Source organism: Talpa europaea (genome assembly GCF_964194135.1).
Source record: "Talpa europaea genome assembly, chromosome: 12".
Taxonomy (NCBI): Eukaryota; Metazoa; Chordata; class Mammalia; order Eulipotyphla; family Talpidae; genus Talpa; species Talpa europaea.
The window spans coordinates 91,137,695-91,164,765 of NC_140079.1; the positions used below are offsets into that span (position 1 = coordinate 91,137,695).

At 42.8% G+C, this 27,071-nt stretch overlaps 1 protein-coding gene across 1 annotated transcript in view; it reads left to right on the forward strand.

Moving 5' to 3' along the window:
- The window catches only part of DNAH3 (dynein axonemal heavy chain 3), a gene marked incomplete at its 5' end in the record, with an annotated part of 132,039 nt that overhangs the window by 35,347 nt on the left and 69,621 nt on the right, over nucleotides 1–27,071 (forward strand). Inside the window, 15 exons of the mRNA XM_084251178.1 lie at nucleotides 987–1,078; nucleotides 4,782–4,896; nucleotides 8,133–8,249; nucleotides 9,009–9,188; nucleotides 10,545–10,681; nucleotides 12,845–13,046; nucleotides 15,387–15,479; nucleotides 16,724–16,834; nucleotides 17,143–17,257; nucleotides 19,668–19,866; nucleotides 21,078–21,186; nucleotides 21,414–21,527; nucleotides 22,211–22,387; nucleotides 23,661–23,752; nucleotides 26,344–26,563. Coding sequence (XP_084107304.1) covers nucleotides 987–1,078; nucleotides 4,782–4,896; nucleotides 8,133–8,249; nucleotides 9,009–9,188; nucleotides 10,545–10,681; nucleotides 12,845–13,046; nucleotides 15,387–15,479; nucleotides 16,724–16,834; nucleotides 17,143–17,257; nucleotides 19,668–19,866; nucleotides 21,078–21,186; nucleotides 21,414–21,527; nucleotides 22,211–22,387; nucleotides 23,661–23,752; nucleotides 26,344–26,563 — 2,073 coding nt within the window. The remainder of the gene's footprint in view (nucleotides 1–986; nucleotides 1,079–4,781; nucleotides 4,897–8,132; nucleotides 8,250–9,008; nucleotides 9,189–10,544; nucleotides 10,682–12,844; nucleotides 13,047–15,386; nucleotides 15,480–16,723; nucleotides 16,835–17,142; nucleotides 17,258–19,667; nucleotides 19,867–21,077; nucleotides 21,187–21,413; nucleotides 21,528–22,210; nucleotides 22,388–23,660; nucleotides 23,753–26,343; nucleotides 26,564–27,071) is intronic.

Below are 27,071 nucleotides of genomic sequence, written 5' to 3' on the forward strand. Positions count from 1 at the left end.
ACATTGGTACCTTCCCAATCATGTTGGGAGAATGAAAGAAATGCATAAAACTGTTAAAACAGTGCCTACTACATGGTAAGCCCTCAGTAAAGGTTATTTTATTATTTCCAGTACCTTAGTGGCCCTCCTGTCATCCTTAGAACCCAGTTCAGAAGCCACTTCAATTAGTTCGTTCACTCATGCTTTCATTACAACATGCCCCAGGCTAAATAAGGACACACAGGGCTTAATAAGAACTTGAAACAAGCCTCATGCCCCTTTCTGCTCCGACACACTTTAATCTCTATGAAGCTGAACAGAGAGAAAATTGGGCAGTAGGCAAGGTTTTTCACAAATTCATACCCCTGCAGACCCCATTCTTCTCTTGAGCACACACAACCCTCATAGAACTCTCACTCCCCAAGAAAACTGTTCAAAAGCCACAAAGACTCCATTTAAAACCTTTCTCAGGCATATTTTCACTAAAAGAGAAGCGTGAGGTAATATTTGCACTGAAGGATTGGGCAAGTGCTACTATTTCCAACGAGTTAGCATATTGGGGTGGAAAGGAAGGGTTAGGGCACCTTCCTACTTCTTAGACTCCTCAGATTACAGAATATGGGGGGATCTGCCTGTCCCATGTACTCATGATTATTCAACGAACACTGCAAGTTCTGTCATGGACTGTGCTTTACTCTAGGACTAGGAGCCCCAAAACAAACCAGCCCAGGTCCCAGCCCCCAAGGTGCTTACCATTTTGCCCCCTTCCAAGTGGTAGTGGAAGAGCAACCCCCATAAACCAGACAGAATGCAGTGTGGGTCTTGGGCTGCATCCAGAACCCTTAGGTGGGGCACCCTCCAATTTGCTAGCCATTAGCTGAATGCAGCTGTTTCAATTAATTACATTTAGACACAGTTTGAAAATGAACTCACAGTTGCGCATTTTCAGGTGGGGCAGCACACTGTAGAGAACCTACCTTTTACCACTTGTTTTCCAACCTTCGCAGATCAGTGAGATTGTCGGCTATGAAATAAAACCCACTGAAACGACCTGTCTTTCAAATATGCTGGAATATGGATTTGGCAAATTCATTGACAAGTAAGGCTCCTTCCCTCTTGCAGGAAGTTCCTTCTTTCTTTGGTAGAGATGTCAGGTGTTTTTTTTTGTTGGTTTTTTTTTTGTGTGTGTGTGTTTGTTTCCTCTATATTCCACGTATGATTAAAATCATCTGGCATTTGTCTTTCTCCTTGTGAGATTTCACTTAGCATCATCCCCTTTAATTCTATCTATGTTGTCGCAACTGGCAAGAGTTCATCTTTTGTGCCTGAGCAGTAGTTCATTTTTGGTCAAAGTATCTGTAAGTTCCTACATGATATGGCTGGTCTTGTATCAAGCTGATGTTTTTTTTTTTCCCCTCTGATTTAGGGTAACAAAGTATTTTGTTGTTTTTTTTAAATTATATTTATTGAGGTAACATTGATTACAACACTTTTTATGTTTTAGGTATATATGTTCCCAACTCTACAAATGTTTGTTATACCAAGCCTACTACCAAGCCCAATAATCCTCCACCTCAGTCCATTGAGCCCCTTAGTAACTCTACTCTGACTGACTAGTTCCTGGGAAATCCCTCATTTCCATCTGCAGAGCTGAGGGCATTATGGCTAGAAAACTGACTCAGATATTTTATTTCAAAGGGAATTCTTTAAAGTTCCTTTTGTTTTTTAAGTGAAAATACTACTTTTCCCCTGTTTTGTCCTGGAATTTTTATTTAAAAATATTTTTTGAAGTAACATTGCATTATAGCAATATGTAAGTTTCAGGTACGTATCGTTACAATATGTAAGTTTCAGGTACTTACAGTTATATTGCAAGTCAACGTGTGCACATACTACATTAAGTTCCCCACAAACCGGATCCCCCAGCCTCACTCTCAGTGACTTTGGGCAAAACCACTTAACCTTTCTGGGCTTCAGTTTCCTCTTCTTTGAACAACAAACAAGAAGAAATAAGAGCAGCTCTCTGAGCTCTTAGATTCTGCGAGGTGTGGGCAAATGAGAGATCTCTTTTCCCTTGCTTTCTCCACTTCTCCAAATGCCCCTGAAATTTTGCATGAGAGAATTTGTACTATCTATCTCAATTGCTATTTTCAAAACCAAAGGTCCTCAGGACTCTGTTCCTCCCACATTTTCACAGGGCAATTGATGGGAGATGTCATATTGCCTGGCCAGACAACTTCTTAGCAACTGGATTCAGGCCTAAGTTGACGAGTGTTTTTCAGAGCAGCTGTATCAGCATCACATGGGGACTTGTTCGAAATGCACATTCTCAGCCTCCACCCCAATATGCCGAATCAGAAATTCTGGGGATGTTTCCAAGAGCATCAAGTATTGGACACTTAAGTCACACCAAGCATTTTATATACCTTAACCAATCAATTTATCCATCACAACAACCTAATGTTTTAGCTAATGTTACTGTTTGCATATCATAGAAGACAAAATAAATGGATTGATGAAGTGACTAACCTGAAGTCACAGTTTGTGACTGAAAGAAACAAGACCTGAGCACAGGCCTGCTGACTCCAGAGCCTTAACCATTCCCCTTTATTGCCTAAAAATATGCCCATCTAAGGAGACTGAGCAAACCCGGCAACTTGCCACTCTCTATGCCAGCGTGGTGATGCCACATCTGAGTTCTTTATATCTGTGTGCCCCAGTCTCCTTATCTGTAAAATGGGAAGAGTGATAAATAGTAGCTGGGCAATTAGAATTACTCTGGGGATTATGAGATAAGGCATGGAAACCTGATTGATTTAATATCTAGGTACCCCACCACCACCTATAGGTGAGGTGTGATATTCCCTGTGTCCCATCAGCACATAGTGAGTGCAGCTTTATCATGACCCATAGCAAATGAGCTGCTGTACCATGCTGGGGTGAGGTTGACTCTTAATATATTTTATGAACCCTCGAATGGATTGATGTCTCCCCTGTGCAGTTATTTGCATAATCATAAGTCATAGGACACATCTGTGAACATTTTATTTAATTATATCAACAACCCCAGATGTGGGTGAATGGGGGCCTGAAGGCTAGACTTCTAAGACTCCTATGTCATACTCACCTGGGTTGTCACCTGCCTTCGTTAATTATTCCCTATATGCACACTAGCTTTGGTCATCACCCAGGAAGGCCACACTTAGGATGATGACCCTGCTACCGAGATCTTGCTTGGCAATCCTTGTGCGTCACTTGCCTCCCTGGCAGAGGCTAATGAACATTCTCGGCTCTGTGTAGTTAGCCCTATTTGGCTGACCACATGCAAACAGTTCTATTGCTCCTTTGACAAAGAGAGGGGAGAAGACACATCATGGGGTGGAAGAAACACCAGATTAGGAGTGACAGAACTGGTCTAGACCTGGTTCTAGTACTGCCCAGCTGCGTGTGTGCCGTTGGACATGTCACTTGCTCCCTCCGGGCTTCAGTTTCCTGACCTTTAAGTACAGACCAGATGGTGTCTCCTATAGACTAGAATACCATGAAAGGCGAGGGCTAAGCAGAGAGAATAACCCCTCCTCCTTCCAAGGACTCGGCTTCCTAATTCTTTGACCACCTCTGGGTTTAAGACCCAAATCTCCACTAAGATTAAGGAGGGACTTTATCTTCCTCCTCTCTTTGCTTCCCCCTTTCTATGGAATAGAGAGAATGTAGATGTGAAGGCCCACTATAAACCAGAGACACACTATGGGGGTGGGGGGAGTGGAGAGGAGAGGAGGGATTAGGGTCAAAATAAGGGGGGCAGAACCGTATGGGGAATATAATCAAAATGAATATGCATACATTGTGCAAAAATGAAAAATGATGTAAGAATTATATAAAATAAACTATATTAATTTAAAAAAAGAAAATAGGTAGTTTTTAAAAGGGCAAATATAGGAAGTGGAGCAAAAGTCACTACCTAAATTAACAGAAATTCTAAGATCTGAATAAGCTATCAGAATATGGACAAATGAAAACACAAAAAGGTCTTGTTTTAAATGTCTTAAAACAGTGGTTTTCAGCTGGGGATGATTTTCTACCCCCAAGGGACATTTGGCAACATATGGAAGTATTTTTTAATGCCACAGCTGGCAGAGAGGAGGTGACTGCTACTGGCATCTAGAGGGCAGGGACTTAGCTAAACACCCCACAATGCACAAGACTACCCCCAGCAGTTACCCACCCTGGATTTATTTGCTAGATCTGCTGTAACAAGTACCAAAGATTAGATGGTTTAAACAACAGTAATTCATTTTATCACAATTCTACAGGTTTGAAATCCAAGATCAACTTGTTGGCGTGGTTGGGTCTTCTGAGATCTCTCTTCTTGACTTGCAGATCAGGGCCTTCCCTTTGTCTTCACAGGGTTGTCCCTCTGTGTGTGTCTGTGTTCTAATCCCCTCTTTTTATAGGGGCCACAGTCACATTGGACTTGGACCCATCCTAATGACCTCTTTTTCTCTTTGCTACCTCTTTCAGAGCCTCCCTCCTCTGAGTTGGGGCCCTCACATTTTGAGGGACTGAGGGTTAGGATTTCACCACAAGACTTTTTTTGGGACACAATTCAGTCCATAAATTCACAGGTGCCAGGTATAACAATGGAAATCATAAAAGCTGAGATATCTTACAGTATGATAGTAAACCTTTTGGTAAAATTAAGTCTTTTTAAATTTCTCCTAAGTCTAAGCTGAAATACCTCCTTTGGTGTGTTTTTTCTCCTTCTTCCTGGTAATATTGCTGCTGATGTGTTCTTTCTTTAGACTGGAGCCCATTAGCACATCCGCCAGTAAGGAATATTCTCTGGAGAAAAACTTGGAGAAAATGAAGTTAGACTGGGTTAACATGTCGTTCAACTTCGTGAAGTACAGGGACACTGTGAGTCACCGTCCTGGCGTCCAGCCTCCTGAGAGCCGCCCGTTTATTATTACATAGCAGATTAGAGGAGAGCCATTCAGCTTGCAACTGAACTCATGGAGGAAGGATCCCTGACATTTTTCTAAATTTATTTTGATTATGACATTGACATAGAACACTGTGTGAAGTGTGTGTGAGGTGCACTGTGTGTTCATCTGATACATTTCTGTATTTCAATATGATCACCACCCTAGTGTTAGTGAACAAATCTGCCACATCACAGAATTATCATTTCTTTTTCATGGTGGGAGCAATTAAGACCTACTCTCTTTGCAACTTTGAGCTTTTTAAAGGCAATCTCGATGCCTATAATCACTATCCTGTGCATTTAATGGTTTCCTCCTTGGCCTTTCTGTACCAGTCATCCTCCCTGCTAATCACCACAGGAGGGATGCATTATTGAATGAGAAAGGCCTTTTGATTCAGAACAGCAAGCTTCCTCAGTGCAAAGGAGCTAAGCAAGCCTCCTGAATTAGCATCTTCCAAGGAGGGCTCCCCAGGTCCCTCAGAAGCAAACCTGGGGTAGACAAAGCTTAGCTCTTCTCAAATGTTCATAATTGCAGGAAACACATAGGGAACTTGAGGAAGTATAGCTTCTGATTCACAGGTCTGAGCTGGGGCCTGAGGTTTTGCAGTTTTAACAAGTTCCCAGATGATATGGAAGCTGTCATCTGTGGATCTTATATGAATAGCAAGGGGGTAGACTTCTTTCTTTTTTCACTGGTGATTGTAGAGTGTGTCCACTTGTAGAGTATGCATAAACCTGATGGGCTTGCTCTTGAGATGGGCTATGGGTAGGAGGGGCTGCTGCTTAGGTGAGCTAGAAAATTATGGAGCTGTTAAAAAAAAAATCAACTGGGTAATTTTCAAGATATCATTGACTACTCAGTAATTCATGAATCAGACAGCATCGCATTCACAAAAGGAGCTCTGAAGAGCTGTACAAAATGAAAGAATTTTATAGGCAAAAGGGAGCAAGAGAAGAAAGATGTATTAATAATAAGTGGATTGGTTGTGACAAAGTCACCTTCCTTTAGGAGATGGTAGTGTAACAGGGTGGTCCCCAGGAAAGGGGAAGATTTCAGGTTTCCTGCCCCACCCAAGAGGAGGGTGGAGCTGAGGAGAGAGAGAAGAAGCTGCAGAGGAGACTGAGAAGGAAGGAAGCAGGATGGAGATCCAAAAGGAGACCTGGAGGAAGCACATGGAGTGGAGAGACATGTGAAAAAACTACACTTGCCTTTTGGTCGTGGACTGGGTGACACAGATGTGGGTGAAAGACCCGTGGGGAGGTGACAATGGCGGTTTTTGTCTTGATGTTGATTTTACTCTTTTCCCTCCAGACTTGTCTGCTTGTTTCTGATCCTTTTCTATGGGTCCCCACTGGAAGATGCTTTAGACTTGTGGCAGGCTTTGGGGCCTTGCTCTGGGCCAATCCCATTTGGATGAAGTTTTACCCACGAGGGGACGGGTAACTTTGGGTGCTTGATTTAGAAACTAGATTCTTTGCCTTTCCTGTATTGTTTCCTAATTGTATTAAAGTTCCTTCCCATTAAAGTCTCCTATGTTTTGTGTTGATGCAGCAGATGGCAGAACCCATTTAGAGCAGGCAGGTTTGCAGGGTTTGGGCTGCCCCTCTCCCTGCCCTGTAACAGTAGGCAGGTGACCTCACTGATGCTGACCAGGTGATTCCAGATGACTGGTTTGAGAGTCCATTGCTGGGAGAGCTGAAACTGTTTACTAAGGTATTAAGTCTTGGTTTGATAAGATAGGGTTTAGCTCAAGGGACTCCATTTTGTGCTTGTTGTTTCTTTCAAAAGAGACAATAGTCTAAAAATTCATATGAATTCATTCAAATTCATACAGACCATCAGCTGTTAGAGCAGTGCTTCTTAACCCTGGTTGTACAGTAGAATCAACTGGGAAGCTTTCAAAAATATCTCAATTCATTCTTCCTGGATCCTCCACCTGCAGAATGCTTGGAGACATCCGTATTTTAAGCAACATGGTTTTTCTAATGAGCAGTTTGGGCTGAGAACTAAACCCTGAAATTCTCCCACACCTCCACCCTCTCCCAGGCTGCATGTGATCCTTTTGTGATTTCTTTCCCTCAGTCACTGTGCCTTGGTTTCTCATTGGATCAGCCAAAGGGAGGGGGAGAACTGGGGTCCTCTCCTAGCAAGTTCAGGCCACCATGGGTCTCAAAAGCTGGGTGCTACCTGGTCTGATTGGATTAGATACTACCAGAGATGTTGGACTGAGTTTTTAAGCTGGGAGACCTGGGAGTAGCTGAGTTATGCCTGGTTGGATTGTAGAGTTTTCAACCAGTGTAGCTGTAGACAACATTCCACAGCAAAATAGGAATCAAGGGACCACTTGATTAATAGCTAGACATACCCCCAGTACAGAGTTTGAGTTAAATGAGGGAATATATCCAAGTCACAGGTAGACTTAAAGGAAATGAAAACAGAGCAGGAAAGACTAGACCTACACAGGGGGCACACTCTTAGTTTTCTTGCTACCATGGCCGAGAGGGAAGTTTTCCATCCACAGACACTACCTTTAAGGGACAGTAACCTAAACCTAAACTATTAGTAAAATTAGATCCAGTTAATGTATAGGAAGAATTTCCCAAAATTTCTTGGTTATCGTAGCTTTTGTATACCAAGAAGTTTCTTATGAAGTAATTAGATTCAAACAACTTAATGTGATGTTCTATCAATTTAACAATTGTTTGAAAAAAATAATACATACTAGTTGAAAGAGTTACATTTGTATTCTATTTTAAAATAACTATAATCTATTACTATGTGTTTGTGCAGTGACCTGGAGCTCCTCAACCCAGTTTGGGAACCATGGATCTAGGCCTAATGAGTCAAATTAGCAGTTAATGCTACCAGAGAGAGAGCCAGGGAGGCAAGTGGACAGAGAAACAGGAACATAGGGAAACAGCAGAAGTCTTTTGCCATCAGTAGATGCTAATTGCATTTCTGGGATTAGACCATTTTTGATTTCTGCAAAGGAATTGGAAAATAAATATCTTTAAGAACATTTTCAAGGAAGAAAATAGAAAGTCTGTCCCTTACAAACACAGATTCCTGTCCTGCTGGCATGGAGATCTGAGCTGTAAGGTCTTTGGCGATCAGCATGAAAAGTGGGGATTTCATGACTCTGATAGAGTGGGTCATCTTTATTTGCAGGATACAAGCATCTTGTGTGCGGTTGATGACATTCAGCTGCTCCTTGACGATCATGTGATAAAGACCCAGACCATGTGTGGCTCTCCATTCATCAAACCAATAGAAGCAGAATGCCGGGTAAGAGGAAATGAGGTTCTGTTTTTGACATCCCATTAGCTCTGGGTTTCTGGGGGGAGGGAAAGGATTTTCAAGTTCAGTTAACAAAGAAAATCACTTTCTCCTGCTTGGTAAAAAATACAAACCACAAGACTGAAAGCAGTAACCATACAAGTAACATATGACCTGTTAATAAGCCTTTGCAACTGTCTGCCAAAAGAGAAGATGAGATGTTTTGAGTGCATCAAATGAAAACAGGTTTGGAAAATATCTTATGGGTCCTAGTAATCTAGAATGTAAATGACATGAGAGTGGGAATTTTGCCTTGCTTGTTCATTGTTTATAGAAGTGACATAGAGCAAGGCACAGACTCTGGATCCAGATTCCCTGGGTTTTCAAATTCTGCCTCTGCCTCTTATTAGTTATATGACCTTGGACAAGGTACTTAAACTATTGTTTTAGTTTCTGCACCTACAAAGTGAGATTTGTAATATCTCCCTCATAGATTTTGGGTTCTAGTTAATTTCACATATGTAAAGTACTCAACCATTATTTGTTAGAGAGTAGGCATTGTAACTATTATTGTTGTTGTCATTATTATTATTCCACTAGAATATGAACTCCATAGGGACAAGGACTCTCTGTTTTATTCATTACTGTATTTACATTGCCTAAAACAGTGACTAACTGAGATTAATCTATCCACTGTACAGGCCATGGGTCTGAGAATCAGAGTAGTAGCAGGTTAATAATTCAGATTTGAAATGCTAAATTTTGCAGAAGTGGGAAGAAAAACTAGTTCGTGTACAAGACATTTTGGATGCCTGGTTGAAATGTCAAGCCACCTGGCTGTACCTGGAACCAATCTTCAGTTCAGAGGACATCATTGCCCAGATGCCAGAGGAGGGCAGGAAATTTGCCATTGTCGATAGTAACTGGAAATCACTCATGTCCCAAGCTGTAAGTTTTCACCCCCTAGCATATCTCACCATCAGGGATGCCCCATGTGCATTGTAACTATGACCCTTGAAACTTTTAAGTAAACTAGATTTTTTCAAGTTCAATATTTGTGCATTTTTTTCTAAATACAAGTTATTGTTATTAAAAATTCAAACAAGAAATATGTAATATAAAAAGTGGAGACTTCTTGGTATTCCATCTCCCTAGAGACAATTATTAGCAGTTTGTATAATTTAGCTTTATGAGGTTATAGAACAATGCAATGAAACTTCTACAGATTTGGAATTTTTCCAAAAAGGATTCAAATAATTATCCACATTCAGTTACTCAGGGATTTAAAAATTGCTTCTTCAATACCTACAAACAATATTACAACCCAGACATTGTGTTAAGGAGTCAGAAAATACTTGAAGACGACTAAAATATGATTTCTGTCATTATAGAACTCACTTCTATGAGGAGACAATTCAGATAAATATGAGCTATAGTAGAGGTGTGTGTGTGCAAACAGTTTTTGAACACAGAAGAGTGATTTAGTTGCCTGGAAGCATCCAGGAAGACCTCATAAGAGGGTGACTTTTAAAAAAATCTTGATGTATGACTCACTGGGTATATAAGGCAACCAGGAGATCATTTCTTTTTCCTTTTTGAAGTCAAGTGTGCTCAAATTGGGGTACATTTATAAAGAATTTGTCTCAAGGAAATTTGTCTGCCCTGGTTAATAGGAATGAGATGAGTAGGGATTTATATTACCCAGCCAGTGGAACCAGTTTTCATGATATTCTGCTTCCTCCCAACTCTATATTAGTGTAGAGTCTTTGGTTGCAAGTAACAGAAATCCACTAAAGGTAGTTCAACCTAAAGACCAAAAAAAGGTCTCATGGAACCCAAGGGCAGAAAGTGCAGCCAGAATTCACAAAGATAGATCTAGAACCCAGAAATCTCTCAGGAACTCACAGAGTACTCTTTCCACACCTGCTTTGATCTTTCTCTTCAGGTTGGTTGGCAGAGAAACCAACTTGGTCACATGATGAAAGATGATCCTCACAGAGCAGCAAATCACCTCATTCAAAAGGCCAGACCAGACTAGTTTAGAATGTGGTAGTCTGAATTTCAAAATCCCAGAAGTTAAATTATAATTGACTTAGTTGGTTTTGGGTACCTAATTCTAGCCCAGTCAACCATGATCAGAGGAACAGGCTCATGTTATGTAGACATTCACCCTTGTGGGGCTAGGGGAAGGATTAGAAGGCAGTTAGCTGAGCAGGTTGGGGGACAGGGAAGGTCATTAGTTGATGTACTCTTTCACATCTTAGAGTCTGAGAATTGAATGATGATTCTCATCATGCAATCTAGGTGAAAGATGCGAGAGTACTGATGGCAGCAGACCAGCCACGGATGAGTGAGAAGCTTCAAGAAGCCAACGTTCTGTTGGAAGACATCCAGAAGGGGCTGAATGATTATTTGGAGAAGAAGAGACTATTTTTCCCCAGGTACTCAGTATTTTTCTTTTGTTTGGAGTTGCCCTCTTGATCCAGAAGTAAATAGAATGCATTTTTCATACTGAGGGCTGCCATCCACCAATCTATTCCATATTCTTTCCTGGCTCTCTATTCCCCAGGAGACAGCTCTCAAGGCAATGGCATGATCATTATTTAGAGTGATGTTGAATGGATACCAGGGGGAACCAGATATACACTTGAGCCAATCAGCATGGTCAAATACCCTATTAGAGGGGTATAGTAGCCAAAATCAAGAACCTATACTTGTAGTGAAATAGACCTTGATTCAAGTTCTAGCTCTTGCACTTAGCAAGAGATCTTTAGGAAATCTATCCAAGCCTCCGTTCTGCACTATAAAATAGAAATATAATAGTGGCTCTGACTACATATATTTGTTGGGCAGACCAACATTTATATTATTATGTTTAGGAAATGTTAGCTAATTTTTATTGCCATCAAATTTTGTGGCTTCTGGTAGGTATATTTATAAATATTTGGCTACTTTTTCCACAAGAACCAGTATTCTCCACATAAAAGTCAAGGCAGTTTTAGAGGGCTAGTCCATAAAGAAGGGTCCTCACTTCTGAAGGGAGAAATTGACATCCTCACTAGATTTTGATTAGTCAGCAAATAATTACTGAGCTAGTCCTACCTGCTCAACACTACAACTACAGAGTGTTCATTTACATTGCTGCATAACATGTCACTCCAAAATTTAGAAACTTAAGTAGTAGCTTTTTATCTGGATCACAATTCTATAGTTGGCAATTGGGCAGGGCTCAGCTGGGTAGTGGTTCTGGTCCTAGCAGGTCTGCTCATGTAACCGCAGTCAACTGGTGGTCAATGACTTCATGTACCTTTCTGCTGGTTGGCTTCCTGTTGGCTGGGGCAACAGGGATAGTTGAGCCACAAGTCTTTCATCCTCTAGGAAGCTAGCCTGGGTTTATCTACATGGTGGTGGTCACGGGGTTCTCATGAGAGTGGAAGCTTCAAAGCCTCTCAATGCCTACACTTGGAACTTGCACAAGCTCACCTTTGCCACATTTCATTGGTCACAGTGGGATGCAAAGCTGGCCCAGCTTCAAGGGATGTGTGTGAAAAGAAACTCTACCTCTCAGTGAGAGAAGGTGTAAATATTATGAGCCATTTTGTAATCCACTTTATAAAACAGTGAAGGCATGATCATATAGTCCTGCCATCACAGAACTTTCATCTAGTGGTCACAGGAGAGGTTTGTCCTCCTGAACATTTTCTGAAATTTTGCTGAAGCTGCCTTAGCACTTGAGCAACAGAATGAAATTATCTAGAGGCCTCTGCATGTGAATAGGTTCATTATTAACATGTATTTTTTCACACTTGTAACATTTGCTGTCATGCCTGGAGATAAGGAAATAAGGAAGTCTGTCCTCTCTCTTTCTTCTACCTAGTGGTTCTCAACACTGACTGCACATTAGAATCACCTGGAAATTTTAGAAATACAAATCTCTAGACACAACTCCAGATCAATTATATTTTATTTTCTGGGTGATAGAAACTTCATTCAGTGTTCAACTTTTTTTTTAAAAGATTTATTTATTTATACAAGAACTGGAGCACAGGCAAGATGCGTGGGAGGATAAGAGAGTTCACCAGAGACAGCAGGGAGCAGAACAGGCAGACTGACAAAATACACTGCTGAGGGGACCAGCGGGTGAGACAGGAGAAGTCTGCCGCTCCATGTGGGACCCTCGCCGGCCAGCCGGGATTGAACCGGCGCTGCAGAGGCTATGGACAGCTTCACAGTGCTGCGCTCAACTGCCTGCGCCACCAGGGAGGCCCCAACTTTTTTTTTTTTTTTTTTAGTAAACTCTGCAGATGGTTCTAAAGTGTGGTCAAGGTTGAGAACCAGTGCTCTATCCAGATTTCTTTCAACCTCACTGTCCAGCCATATTAAATTCATATATACCAGCTGTCATCCTTTTTCTTTCTCTGAAACTACCATACCCTCCCTCTATGTTCCAGATGAAAAATAGTGAGGGGGTGTGAGCCTTAGAGAAGTCACTGGAACAGAGCTGGTATTGACCAGGTTGTCACCTATCTGTTGGGGAGTGTCACCTTATTAGAACAAGTCCTCAGAAGAGATTCCAGTTGTCCTATTTCTTTGCTCTGAAATAGGTTCTTCTTCCTGTCCAATGATGAGCTGCTGGAGATTTTGTCAGAGACAAAGGACCCCCTCCGAGTGCAACCCCACTTGAAGAAGTGCTTTGAAGGAATCGCCAGGCTGGAGTTCACAGATAATTTGGAGATTATGGGCATGATTAGCTCGGAGAAGGAAACTGTTCCATTCAATCAGAAAATCTACCCAGCTCAAGCCAGAGTAATTATGCTTACCCATTTGTTTTTGTTTTTGTTTTTTTTTTTTCTCTTCATAACACAACAAAAAACAGAGAGAGGCAGAGAACACATTGATTAAGCTTTTGGACTCTGGGTTGACTGGGTCCACAACTTAATCAGTGAATGAATTTCTTTGTGTTTCTCAGTTTTCCCATTTCTAAAATGAAGATTATGTTGAAATCCACATGTCATCCTATATATGTGGAAGGATTTAGACCAAACGATGTGGAGACAATGGTAGGAATCAGATCCAAACTACTGGTGCTGTTCAGATCTCCATGAGGAAAGCCTTAATTAAAATGATTCCGCCAGAAATGTGGCTTGCTGGGGTAGACATTTATAAAGGTCAATAAAACATCATGGAATCAATGCCATTAAACTCAGATATTTACACATGTCCTTACGTAATGAGTAAAATGTACATTAATTCCACCCCTGTGGACATGACAGCACCCATGAGTGGAAATAGACAAGCATGTCCTTACTGTGTGGACTGTTTGCCACCCTCACACATACATGTTGCAACTACTAGGAGTCATGTCACCACATCAGACACCAACTAGCTCACAGGCTCATGAAGTCAACAGCTACAGTTACCCAAAATTCTAAAACTGAAGAATTTGTTACACATTCAGATTACCTGTTGACCTTTAAAAAAACCCAACCTCCCACTTGCATTCCATACCAATGCAATCAGAATGTCTGGGAGTGGGGATTAGATGTCTGTATTTTTTTTTAAAAGATTATTTATTTATTTTAAACAAGAACCGGGGTACAGGCCGGATGCGTGGGAGAGTGAGAGGATTCAGAGACAAAGCGGGGAACAGAACAGGCAGACCGATAAAATACACTGCTGAGGGGAGCAGCGGGCATGACAGGAGAGGTCTGCCATGCCATGTGGGACCCTCGCTGGCTGGCCGGGATCGAACCTGTGCTGTAGAGGCTGCGGACAGCTTCACAGCGCTGCACTCAACTGCCTGCACCACCAGGGGAGGCCCGGATGTCTGTATGTTTTTAAGGCTCTCCAAATGATTCTAAAGCACAACAAAGTTAGGAAACTACCAGAATAATGGAAGAATCAGCCCAGTTCATTAGAAATGAGATTTTTTTTTTTTACTAATTTTTATGAGGTCTAATGGACATATATTAGTATCAGGTGTACAACATAATGATGTGATATTTGTATATATTGTGGGATGATCACAATAAGCCTAGTTATCATCTGTCACTAAATATAGTTATATATTTTTTCTTTTGATGAGAACTTTTAAAATGTATTTTTAAAGCAATGTTTACATATGTAAGACAGTATTAACTATAATCACTGTGCTGTGCATTGCATCCCATGATTTATTTATTTTATAGCTTATTTTGTACCTTTTGACCTCTCTTTATTCATTTTGCCCCATAGCCCCTGGCACTGACAACCAACAATCTGTTCTTTGTATCTGTGAGTTTGGTTATTTTTTATTTGGTTTTGGTTTTGTTTTTAGGTTCCACATGTAAGTGTGATCATACAGAATTTGTCTTTGACTTAGTTCACTTAGCATAATACCCTTAAGATCCATCCACAATGTGGTTGGTGCCAAGAACACATTTTCTTTTATGAGTGAATGATATTCCACTGTGGGACTATTATACCCTAAGTGTCCTTCCGTGGGCACTTGGGTTGTCTCCATCTCTTGGCTATTGTAACTAATGCTGCAGTGAACACTATTTTATTAACTAAAATATGTCATTTGTCGCCTGAGGAATTAACTGTTTCAGAAAGGGACATGAAAGAAATGCATGTTAAAAAAAACAACCTATTGTTTCCTTACAAGACAGACATACACTTCCTAGAATACTGTAAATAAGGATAAAGCAGGGCCTCCCCGGTGGCGCAGCGGTTGAGCGCTGGGTTGCGAACCTGCCTGCGGCCTCTGCGGCGCCAGTTCGATCCCCGGCTGCTCCCCGGCCACCAGAGGAGGGTCCCACGCAGACCTCTCCTGCCGCCCGCTGCTCCCCTCAGCAGTGTACTCCGGTCCTTCTACCTGCTCTGCTCCCCGCTCTGGCTCTGGTGAATTCTCTCACCCTCCCGTGCTTCTGGCTGTACCCAGTGCATGTGTAAACAAAACAAAACAAACAAACAAATAAACAAATAAATAAACATGCCTCTATAAAATAAAAAAAAAATAAGGATAAAGCAGATAGTTACAAGATCTTAGCTTAAGGGAGTATCAGACCTGTGGCCTCTCTCCAGCTCTGTCCAATGAGAAAGTGGATTCTCCCTCCAACCCCAGGCTTGGTTAACTGTTGCTGCCTCTCTGTCTGCTTCTTGCAGGGCATGGTGGAAAGGTGGCTGCAGCAGGTTGAGCAGATGATGCTTGCCAGCATGAGGGAAGTTATTCGACTCGGGATTGAAGCATATGTCAAGGTAAACAAGACCTGGGTACAGGTCACGGTGTTAACACATGTCAGGGTGTTAACACAGCTGCAAGAACTTTGGGGGGGCTAAATGGATTTGTAACCCACCCCAATCCTGCTGGGTAGCACCCGACTCCTCTGTACCTCTCTCCTGTCCCTGTAAATACTGAGGCAATCTACATCTTTCTGGTGAAACGCTTATAGCCAGAAGCAGGTGACGTAAGAAGTCAGCCAGAACACTGGTTGCTAGGGGTCAGTGTTAATAGTTGAAGACATGGGTCTCTTTAGAACCTTTTCCAATTAAGTCTTCCTCCCTTTAGAGTTTTCATTTACATGACACACATCCTGAATGACGTAACTCATTCTACTCCCAAAACTTTACCTAGCAGGCATGACAGAGGCCTGAGCAAATAACCCATTAGCCAGCCCCTCGTGATAGCCGACTGGAGCTTTAATCTTCTCCTCTCTCCTTTTTTTTTTTTTTTACTTTCTCGACACACCTTCCATTAAACAAACAAAAAACAAAACAGGCAATGAACACCTTTCCACTAAAGTGCCAGGGACGTGCCCAACTGTCCATCAGTGGTGTTCCCATTGCATAAGAATGACCAATTCTTTGTCCCATAAATCAAAAATTAAGGAGAAACAGCCACCTATGCGGAATTAAGTCAGGCTGTTAGTTGCATCTATAGCAAGAGTCAGCAAACTACCTGAAAAGTTCCAGATTGCAAATATTTTCAGCTCTGTGGGTCACACACTGAAGTCTCAACTATTTGCCTTTGTCCTCATGTAAAAACACATGGATGACATTTACATGATGCTCATGGCTGAGTTATGACCTTATTAATAAAGACATGCAAGATGATATTTGGCCATATTCCTGATCTTTGGTTTAAAAAAAAAGGGGTGTGTATGGGGCACTGGGGCTGAGAAAGCTGTGGCACAGCACTGAGATATTGTATAGCCATCAAGAACAGTTGCTACAAATAATCTCTAAACACTACCTTGATTATAACTCTGTAAAATCTCTGCATATGGAAGCATAAAAAAAATCAAAGGATAGGTGAAATTGTTGGTGATGTTTTTTTCTTGATCATAAAATTAAAGGGGGAGGACAGACATCAGTAATCCCAGAGGGGTGACGCTTTGTAGCATGGAGGGTGGGAAGGATTTTGGTTTTGAGGTGGGGGCAGGTAGCAGGGGAATGTTTTTTAGGTCATTTTAAATCACATCAGATGAACTGTACTTTCCCAGGTCCCGCGCAATCTGTGGGTCTTGCAGTGGCCTGGCCAGGTGGTCATCTGTGTCTCCTCCATCTTTTGGACCCAGGAGGTATCACAAGCCCTGCTTGAGAAGACCCTGCCAGTAAGTAGGCTGGTTGTGAAGCTCAGAGAGGAGAGTCAAGCTCATTTAGGATTTGAATGACATAATGAAAGTAACCATGTTTCTAAGCAAACAAAAAATGGTTTTGGTGTCATAGAAGCCTGGATGCTTGTGGGGAGTATGGGTTGGAGAACATGGAATTGGGGGTGAGGGAGAGGGAGGCTTGGAGGATAACATTCAGGAGTCTGGTGGGGGTCACAGGGGGCATGGATGGACGTTGCCCTCCCTGAGAAGGAATTACCAGAGGGGAATGCAGTTTACCCGATTGTCCACTCTTATGTCCCTGCCAGGATTTTCTGCAAAAGAGCAATAATCAGATCGCACAGATTGTGCAGCTGGTGCGAGGGAAGCTGAGCAGTGGGGCTCGACTCACCCTGGGGGCCCTCACGGTCATCGATGTCCACGGTAAGCATGGAGACTGCCCGGCATTACTGAGACTGCAGGAATTGCCTTCCTGCCTTTGCCTGGATGGAGTGATTTAGGGTGTCCTTTCCCATCAGGGAGCGACATCTCCAACTGAGAATAAGGACGGAGCTAGGAGAGCAGCCAGCGCCCAAGACGTCTGTGTTTCTCTGTCCTCCCAGCCCCACCCTTATCTCCAGGACCCTCCAAGCAGCATTCTTACTGCAACTTTGGTGGCCCCAAGCATATGTGAGCTTTACCAGCTGGGAGCCATTTCCCTGAGCTGGCATCGCTAATATTTTTGAATGGTCACCAGGTGCCAAGCTTTGTGTTATGTGCTTGACCTATATATGTCACTTTATATGCATTTCACAGATTAAGAGCCTGAGGCAAAGACAGCTTGCTGAGTGGCACACAGCTACTTAGAAAGGGAGGCTCTTTTATAATTTGAACTTAACATCTGTCTGATTCCAAACCAAGAGGCGGAAAATGGACATTGACACAGAGGGAAGAGGATGCCTTCCAGCTCTTCCTTAAACACAAAAAAATGAAGGAGGAGTAAGAACTGGGGTCTTTATATAAAACAAACCACCCCCACACACTCACTCCTTGATCACTAAGGAAACGAGGGCTGGCCCAGGATGGTTGCCTGGAAACCGTGTCTCTCTTGCTCACACACCCAGCTTCCTACTGGCATTTCATGGCATCTTATTCTCCTTAAAGTTGATGCTCATTTCAGTCTGATTTCATTTGGCTAAATGAGCATAAAATCAGGGAGAGAGGAGAAGATGTAAGCATCACGTAGCCACACATCCTGCTCACGGGGATGTAAGTTCGGGTGTAGTTACTAGCCAGAGCACCCCAGATTGGTCAGGTTCACATGCACACATGCACACACACACACTCACGCATGAACACAGGTACACACACACAGCATAGTAAAGGCATCCCCAAATCAGTCTCTTGAGATTCACCTTTCTCTTGGGTGTCCCATGCAGACCTCTACTCCTGCCAGTCCCTCAAAGGGCTCTCTCGAGACCTGGAGGGCAATTAAAGACTGAAGAGCTATTGGTATAATCATCTTCAAGGACTCTCCTCTGTAGGATTTGGGATTTTACTATCATAAAGATTTCTCTCACAGAGCAGCAGTAGACTTACAGGAGAGCCACTTTTGCAAAGTTATGTTTCTGAGATCCTAACTTCAAGTGCTGTACTAGTTCTGAGATCTCAATAGCTCTTGGCCTGAGTCACCTGAAAAATTCTGATTCTTAGAAACTTAGAAACTTACTGATTCTTAGAAACTTCAACTTCAAGACTCCCATTGCTGTGAGAAAATTAAATGAGGGCCATAATTGTATAAAAGAAAGGAGAAAACTTAGAAATGTATTTTTTCTAGTTGGGTTCTTATGTTCCCAGATGAAAAGAATACATCTACCCATCAGTTCATGGAACACTTTCTCTTGCGAATTGAGTACATTCCGCTAGAATATCCTAGAAGGCTGGAACAGAGCCAAAGAATCATACTGGGGCTATGGCAGCATTTGGGGTAACTCCATATTGCAAAACTCTCTGCGTCAGGCCCTAAGAAAGTTGGGAATGATAACAGTGACTAATAATTATATAATTCTTTTATGTGTGAAGCATAATTCTATCTCTGTGTATATGTGTAGATATGTGGATACTTAACTATGTCTATACAGGTGTGTATATACCTACATATTCATTTCATCCTCATGATAACTATGTTACCCCCACTTTATAGATAATGCAACTGAAGGATAGAGATATTTAGTGACTCACCCAAACTCACATAGCTAGTGAATGGCAGAACCAGAATTTGGACCCAGGCAGTCTCATTTCAGACCACACTTTTTTAAAAAAAGATTTATTTATTTATCCATACAAGAACTGGGGTGTAAGCCGGAGGTGCAGGAGGTGAGAAGAATCACCAGAGAAGAGTGGGGAGCAGAACAGGCAGATCTACTGAAATACATTGCTGGGGAGAGCAGTGGGTGAGACAGGAGAGGTCCGCTGCACCATGTGGGTTGCTTCCTGGCCGGGGATCGAACTCGTGCTGCAGTGGCCGGTGATAGCTTGATAGCACTGTCTTTAACCCCTGTGCCACCAGGGAAAGCCTCAGAACATGCATTTTTAATGCTTCTACTCTACTTTCTGTGAGTTGACAATGCAGCAAATTCTCTTCCTGGCTCCTTGAGTGAAGCAAAGACCAGCTTCTGAAAGATATTGTTGCCTGCTGCAGGCTGTGGGTGGCAAAGAGAATAGTTGAGCCTAAAAACTGTTTGGGGAGCAAGGAATGGCCTTGATAATATCCTCAGACCTCTTCTGAGAAGACTTGGAGATGGGAGGATGCTGACAGCTCACAATGTGTGTGTTTCTGTCTGTGTCCTGACAGCACGCGATGTGGTGGCCAAGTTATCTCAAGACAATGTCTGTAATTTGAATGATTTCCAGTGGATCTCCCAGCTGCGATACTACTGGAGGGAAAATGATGTATATGTGCAGATGATTACTACTGAAGCCTTGTACGGCTATGAGTACCTGGGGAACTCCTCCCGCCTGGTGATTACACCCCTCACTGACCGCTGCTACAGGTAAACTCTGGGACTCCTCAAGATCTAAAATCTGAATGAAGAACTCTAGCAGAAAAACCTTCAGGGGAAGAAGCTTGGGGCATCTTGAGACAACCTTTCAGAGTCTCAGAGTTTAGAATTTTGCCCTTAGTTTACACAATCCTACAGATGAATGTGGAAAGTAGAACTTAAGCCAGAAATGAGAACCCCCTTAAGAGTCCTAATGCACACTAATGTAGGCAAACCAATGAGAAGAATAGAAAACTGCCCACTGGCAGGAGTCAAGATAGTATCTCCTAGGCCAGGAGATAGAGAAAGATAGAGAAAGGCAAGGCATCTTGAAGCTCTGCCAGCCAGCGAGACAAAGAGATAGACATATTGTGTGCTCAGCAAAGGCTTTGCCACTTTCCTCAGAATTGATAACATCAGAAAGCTCAGCTTTGTGAACTTGGCAATTCTGAAATGCTTCAACTTCTTCCATTTTGTGTATTCTGTGTTTCTTGTAGTGGAACTTCTTATCATAGAAATAACACTTGAGTATTTTTTCCTTTCAAGGTCCTCAATCTCCCTGTTTTTTGTGTTCTGAGACATTTGCTCTCCTTTCATTTATTCCACTCATTATTCAACAACCATTTCTTGAATGTTCCTGGACACCATGCATGACCTTTAGAAACCATCACTCTCCTGGTCAGATGATTACATGATACTGTGTAGCCAAAATTATAGAGGCTCATGCCAGGAAATGTAGAACCACAGTTTAACACATTGTTCATTTCCAACATTTATCCTGCTCCTATCACATGCCAGGCACTGGAGTGTTGTGCTGGAACGGGACAAAATACAAATCAGAATACAAGATACTCAAAAGTTCATAATGTAGTGAGAAAAATATCTTTATTTTCACCATTCCATTAGCATTGGTGATCTTTGGGATGTGGAATGTATGAGGACTTTTTTATTTGATTCACTTACTTATGCATGTATTAATTTTTTCATGTAATCATTCATTCAAATAAATGTTTGTGGGTACCACCCATGCACCAGGCATTGTGCCAGGCTCTGAGGTTACACTGCTGAGTAAAGCAGGATTTTTTATTATGATGATGTATTGGTCATATAATCAGGGAAAAATTTAAACTATTTGTCTGAGTCAAAACAAAATAAATCAAGTCAGTTTTATTTTTTTTCCCTGTGTCTGAGGACTGGGCACTGAATTCTTTTCTTCCTCTTAGGACACTGATGGGGGCTTTGAAACTGAACCTTGGGGGTGCTCCAGAGGGTCCGGCTGGGACAGGCAAGACAGAGACCACCAAAGATTTGGCCAAAGCTTTGGCCAAGCAGGTAGGGGAAATACTGTACAACCTCACCCTCCTCTCCAGCCCCTTTCCAGATCCCTGTCCAGGGAAGGTGGCACAAAGTGCAAGATGGTTGATTGTAACAAGCAGAGTGGGGTCCCAACCCCCAGAGTGGGACAGGAAGAGAGGATCTCCATCCCTGTTTAATATTGTAGGGAAATTCAGATGTGAGAGAATCCATTCTGAATGGTGCCCACACCTCCCTCTCTGCAGTGTGTGGTTTTCAACTGCTCGGACGGCCTGGATTACAAAGCCATGGGGAAGTTCTTCAAGGGGCTGGCCCAGGCTGGGGCATGGGCCTGCTTTGATGAGTTCAACAGAATTGAGGTAACCCCGCTGCTAGCTTATAGAACAGACACAGGGACCTTTACTGGGCTCCCAGCTACTTGAAGACAGGGCCTTAGGTTTCTTTTATGACCTCTGACTCAGAGTGGGTATTCAGCGAACTAGATGAAAACAGCTCCGGTGGGACAAAATGTATGTTCACATGTATGCATCCTCACCATATTCATTCATTTCAAGACATATTGAGGAGGGCTATATATAAGATACTCTGCATGTGCTCACGATACAAAGATGAGTAAGAAATGGTATAGACTGATGTAGTCTAATAAAGGGAAATAATAGTTAAATGAAACAAAATATGTAGGAGTCTATAGTGCAAAAGAGGCATCACAAAGGGGAGAGCGAGGCATTCTATTTGGGTGGGTAATGGAAATGTAAACATGCAATTTGAACCAATCAACACTGTTGGAATACCTGCTCTCTGTCAAACAGTATGCTAGGTCTGGAATAAAGATAAAATACTCTAGAAACTACTGACACATAGGTATGCACACGCACAGTTTCTTTTTACCAAAACCCCAAATCACACTCCTAATTTTGGATATTAAGTTCTAATTCTCAGGCGATTGGATTCTTTCTTTGCTAAGTAAAGGGGACTCTAGCAGAGTGGGGTGGGGGGCTGTCAGATAGCAGGCACTCACATCAACCAGGCATTCTCACCCCAGGTAGAAGTGCTATCTGTGGTAGCGCAGCAGATTCTCAGCATCCAACAAGCCATTATCCGGAAGTTAAAGACGTTCATCTTTGAAGGCACCGAGCTCTTTCTGAACCCAACCTGCGCTGTCTTCATCACCATGAACCCTGGGTACGCTGGCAGGGCTGAGCTGCCAGATAACCTCAAGGTAAACATCAGTGCAAATAAATGCCAAGTATACTTTATGGTGTAGAAACCTCACAGAGAAGCCAAATAATGGAAACAGGTGGCATTTCCCAACTGTAAGAAGTAGTAGCAGAATGTGGATGGTAGTAAGACAGTACTTGGGCCCAGCCAGGTACCTCCCCAATAAGGTACATGGGGGATGGGAGGCACAGATATATAATAACCAATGGCAAGTAGGAGACACTGCACACTAGAACAAAGACCACTGTTTCTATTGTCTATAGGCATCAGACAGGTCCTATAAAAGAGAGAAGCCAACCCACATTCACCAACTCTAGACCATGCTACTTCCCCTGTTAGAAATGCCTTCCGATTCGTGCCCCTGGAATCTTATTTCGAGGCACTAGTCAGGGAGATCCTTGCACAGTGGCTCCTCCCCTTTAGGTTGACATAGGTCAGCGAGTACCAAAGTAGAATTTGGACCCACATTTCTCATTTTTTTACTGTCTAGTCATTGTAACTCCCCACACCCCCTTCCACCTCCCAGTCAACAACCATGTTAGATCAGCACAAGCCACTTTATGAGACAGTATGGCACACTAGGAAGTGTGAGACTCTGGCATCAGGAAGCCTGGGTTCTACCCCAGGCTCTGTCTCTATCTGCTTGACTTGGGCAAGTCACTTCTCTAAGATCTAAAGTGATAACAATAACTGGTGTGGATTGAGTGTTCACTGTTCCACACACTTTTCTAAGCACTTTGTTTACATGATTTCACTTATTCTCATGATAACTATGAAGAAGGTACAGTTGTTAGTTGATTTTAAGATGAAAGAATTGAGGTCTTGAGGAGTAACATAACTTGTCTAAAGCTAGTAGGTAGCAGAACAAGGACTTCAAATCAAGATCTGTGTCACTTCAAGATTCTTCTGATATATACCAGTTCTGCATTCCTGAATGACTACTGCTGTTCACAATGAGTACCGAGTGATACTCTGAGATATCCTCACTTGGCATAGGAGGATGAGCTGTTGTGAGGGTACTAGCACCTAGTTCCTTCCTCATAAGCATTGGGGGGCCCAGTGTGATAACAGGTAACCGAACAGGACCTGCAGGGAGGTGAGTGGGTCTGTCCAGTGATAGTTCCCCTGACATTTACTTGTCTTCCAGCCCTTCTCCCCTTGACTATATCTGGAGCAGTCTGAATGGTCATGCTGCTTCTGTTTGCCTCTGCACATGTGCCTTCCCTCTGTGTCCACTGTCTGTGCTTAGCTTCTGAATGGTTGTTTCTTTCCAGGCTTTATTCCGGACAGTGGCTATGATGGTGCCAGATTATGCCCTCATTGGAGAAATCTCCCTCTATTCTATGGGGTTTCTGGACTCCAGAAGGTATGTTACATTATTATAATTAGTCTTTTTCCTGGTCCCTTATTTAGGTTTTCTAAATTCCTGCGATGAGTGAGACCATCTGGTATTTTTCTTTTTCTTTCTGGCTAATTTCGCTGAGCATGATCCCTTATCAAAATCAACAAGCAACTATAAACCAGAGACACACTACAAGGGGGGGAGGAGGGAGTAGGATCAAAACAAGGGGGCTGGGAATTGTATGGGGACTATAATCAAGGTGAAAATGCATACATTGTGCAAAAATGAAAAATGATGTAAAAAATACATAAAATAAAAAAAATAAAATAAAATAGGCAAAAAAAGTTACACAAGGTATGTTACAGTGGTTTTCAAGTGGGTTCTAAAAGCCTTGAAAGGGTGACTTTTTGTATGGTGGATTCAAGGTGAGTTGCCCATTAGAAGGAAAAAGAGAGACTTGAGAAGGGGGTTTCCTCTTATTGGTCAATCTGAAAGCACGTGGCCTGGCCATTCCTGACTGGGAGATGGCTCACATCCTCAAAAAGAAGCCTCCTCTTTCTTTACATGTACCTCAACTTCCATTAAAGAAAGCAGCCACTCATCTCCCTACCCCTTACACTGTCATACACACATACACAAGACTAAATGGTATAAGACAAGGTCATAAAACATGTAATTTCTCCATATTGAAGAGGAAAATTTAATATAATTTTGAAGTAGCATGGTTATCAATAAAACATTTATTGACTCCAATTGACAGGGTTGTCTCTCCTTCAAGTTTTGCCCAGTTTTCCACATAAACATAAGAGACAGTAACAAACTTAAACATGGAGATCAGTGTCTCTGTCGCTCGCACCACAGTTATGCATGTTTATTGCAAAATGGCTTTCATTGCACTATTGTGAATCTTTTTTTTTTAATTTTTTTTTTTTTATAGAGGCATGCTTTATTTATTTGTTTGCTGGTTTGTTTGTTTGTTTTGTTCATACATGCACTGGGTACAGTCAGAAGCACGGGAGGGTGAGAGAATTCACCAGAGCCAGAGCGGGGAGCAGAGCAGGCAGAAGGACCGAAGTACACTGCTGAGGGGAGCAGCGGGCGGCAGGAGAGGTCTGCACGCCATGTGGGACCCTCCTCTGGTGGCCGGGGAGCAGCCGGGGATCGAACCGGCACCGCAGAGGCCGCGCGCAGTTTCGCAACCCAGCGCTCAACCGCTGCGCCACCGGGGAGGCCCACTATTGTGAATCTTACATTTGTTTTTTACATTGTCTTAGCCATAATCAATTGATGTTTTTGTCAATGAAGATGTTGCCTCAAGGCAAACTGTGTCCTTGTTCTTATTTCAAGGGACTACAGATATTCTCAAAAGAATGTGTTACTCTTCCTAGCCAACAAGCTGCTCCAGTCATGAGATTTAGTGAATTTATTTTCTATAGAAGGCCTGGATTATTTTGATTTGCCTATTCATTTATTTATTCAGTAGGCACACCTTTATTGACCTACTTTATGCCCAGTCCTGCACTAGGTGCCGGTAAGTAGCGCTGACAGTCTTACAAAGAAGATCCCCACAAGGGGAAGGTGCATAAGTGTATTAGGGAAGCCCCAAACCCCAAGGCTTATCATAACAAATGTGTATTTTTCTTTCCTGAGAATCCAAAATGGGTGTTTGTAATTGGGGGGGCAACACTTCCCCAAGGAAGTGCTTGAGCCTCACAACTATGCTCCTCATGAGCGAGGAGGATCTGGTGCAGGAGACTTTTATGGGCAAGCCCTGGAGGTGGCACACTTCCCACCCCCCCCCCACCTTCCACTGTGAGGCCACCCCCAGCTGCATGGGAGGCTGGACACGTGGCCCAGCTGTGTGCCCAGGGAGAACACGAAATGGCAGTGCACGTGAGAGTACTTGGGCTACGTGCTGAGCATAGTACATTTTGAATTGGTTTTTTTAAATTAAAAACATAAAACATGGACATTGAAAAAAATCATAATGCTACAGAAATGGAAAAAGAGGCCCTTAGTCCCACTCTCCAAGGATTAGCATTGTTAATAGTTTGTGTGTTCTTTCCAAATTGTGTGTGTGTGTGTCCATGCATTCATGTATACACATAAAGGTATAAATGCATATAGTTTCTTATACAAATGTTAATCATATTTGTGTGTGCTTGCTTTTTTCATCCTACCTTTGAAAGAGAGCTGAAATGCTTTCTCAGCTCATTGCAGTAACTCCTTTAAAAGACTTTCCAGCAGCAGCTCTCCTGCCTGCCTATGACTGTGCAGGTGTTTCTCTTCACCAATCTCCTCCCTTCACAAAACAGCATTGGCGGCTCCCCACAAGGCTGCCCGCCTGTGACCTTGCAGGCCTCTCTTTTAACAAACCTGCCCCAGCACTTCTGCCTGCTTATGTCTGTGCAAGCATGCTTGACTTCCCTTCCCTTTCTGTAATAAACCTGCCCTTCTGAATATAAAAAAAATAAAAGACCATCCAATAGGGCTACTCCATCAAGTCAGGGGCAAGCCTGGTTCCTGAAAGGGGCAGGGCACAGGAAACTTGGTATGTCCACTGAGCAGGATATGGTCATCTCTGGGGGTCTGCAGACTTGTCTTTGCCCTTTCAGTCTTGCCCAGAAGATTGTAGCAACCTACCGCCTGTGCTCGGAGCAGCTTTCCTCCCAGCACCACTATGACTATGGCATGCGTGCAGTCAAGTCCGTGCTCACCGCCGCGGGCAACCTGAAGCTCAAGTATCCAGAGGAGCAAGAGAGCGTACTGCTGCTCCGGGCTTTGCTTGATGTCAACCTGGCCAAGTTCTTGGCTCAAGATGTTCCTCTGTTTCAGGTAGGTGGTGCTTCAGGACCTTGGCCAAACCCTGGACTCGACTTTAGAAAATGCAGTGTTTCTTAGGCAACTTCTCTACTACCCCTTCCAATCCCTAACGCCTCCTCTATCTCCAGGCAACCTCCCTGTTTCTAGACACCCTCTCCAAAATGCTGAATAATAACAGGGATGGCAGCACTCCCAGAGACTGCCTGATTTTAATAAAATGGTTTCAGTAATAGTATAAAGTTTGGGGCCTCCCTGAAGGCACAAGGGATTAAGCACCACACTATGAAGCAATCTGCAACCTCTGCAGCACAGGGTTGATCACCGGCCGGCCAGAGAGAAACACACATGGTGCAGCAGACCTCTCCTGACTTTCCCGCTGCTCCCCTCAGCAGTGTATTTCAGTCAGTCTGCCTGTTCTGTTCCCCACTCTGTTTCTGGTGAATCCTCTCACCCCCTGCATCTCTGGCATAAATAAATGAATCTTTAAAAAAAAAATAGTATAATGTTTGCTGTTGGGTTT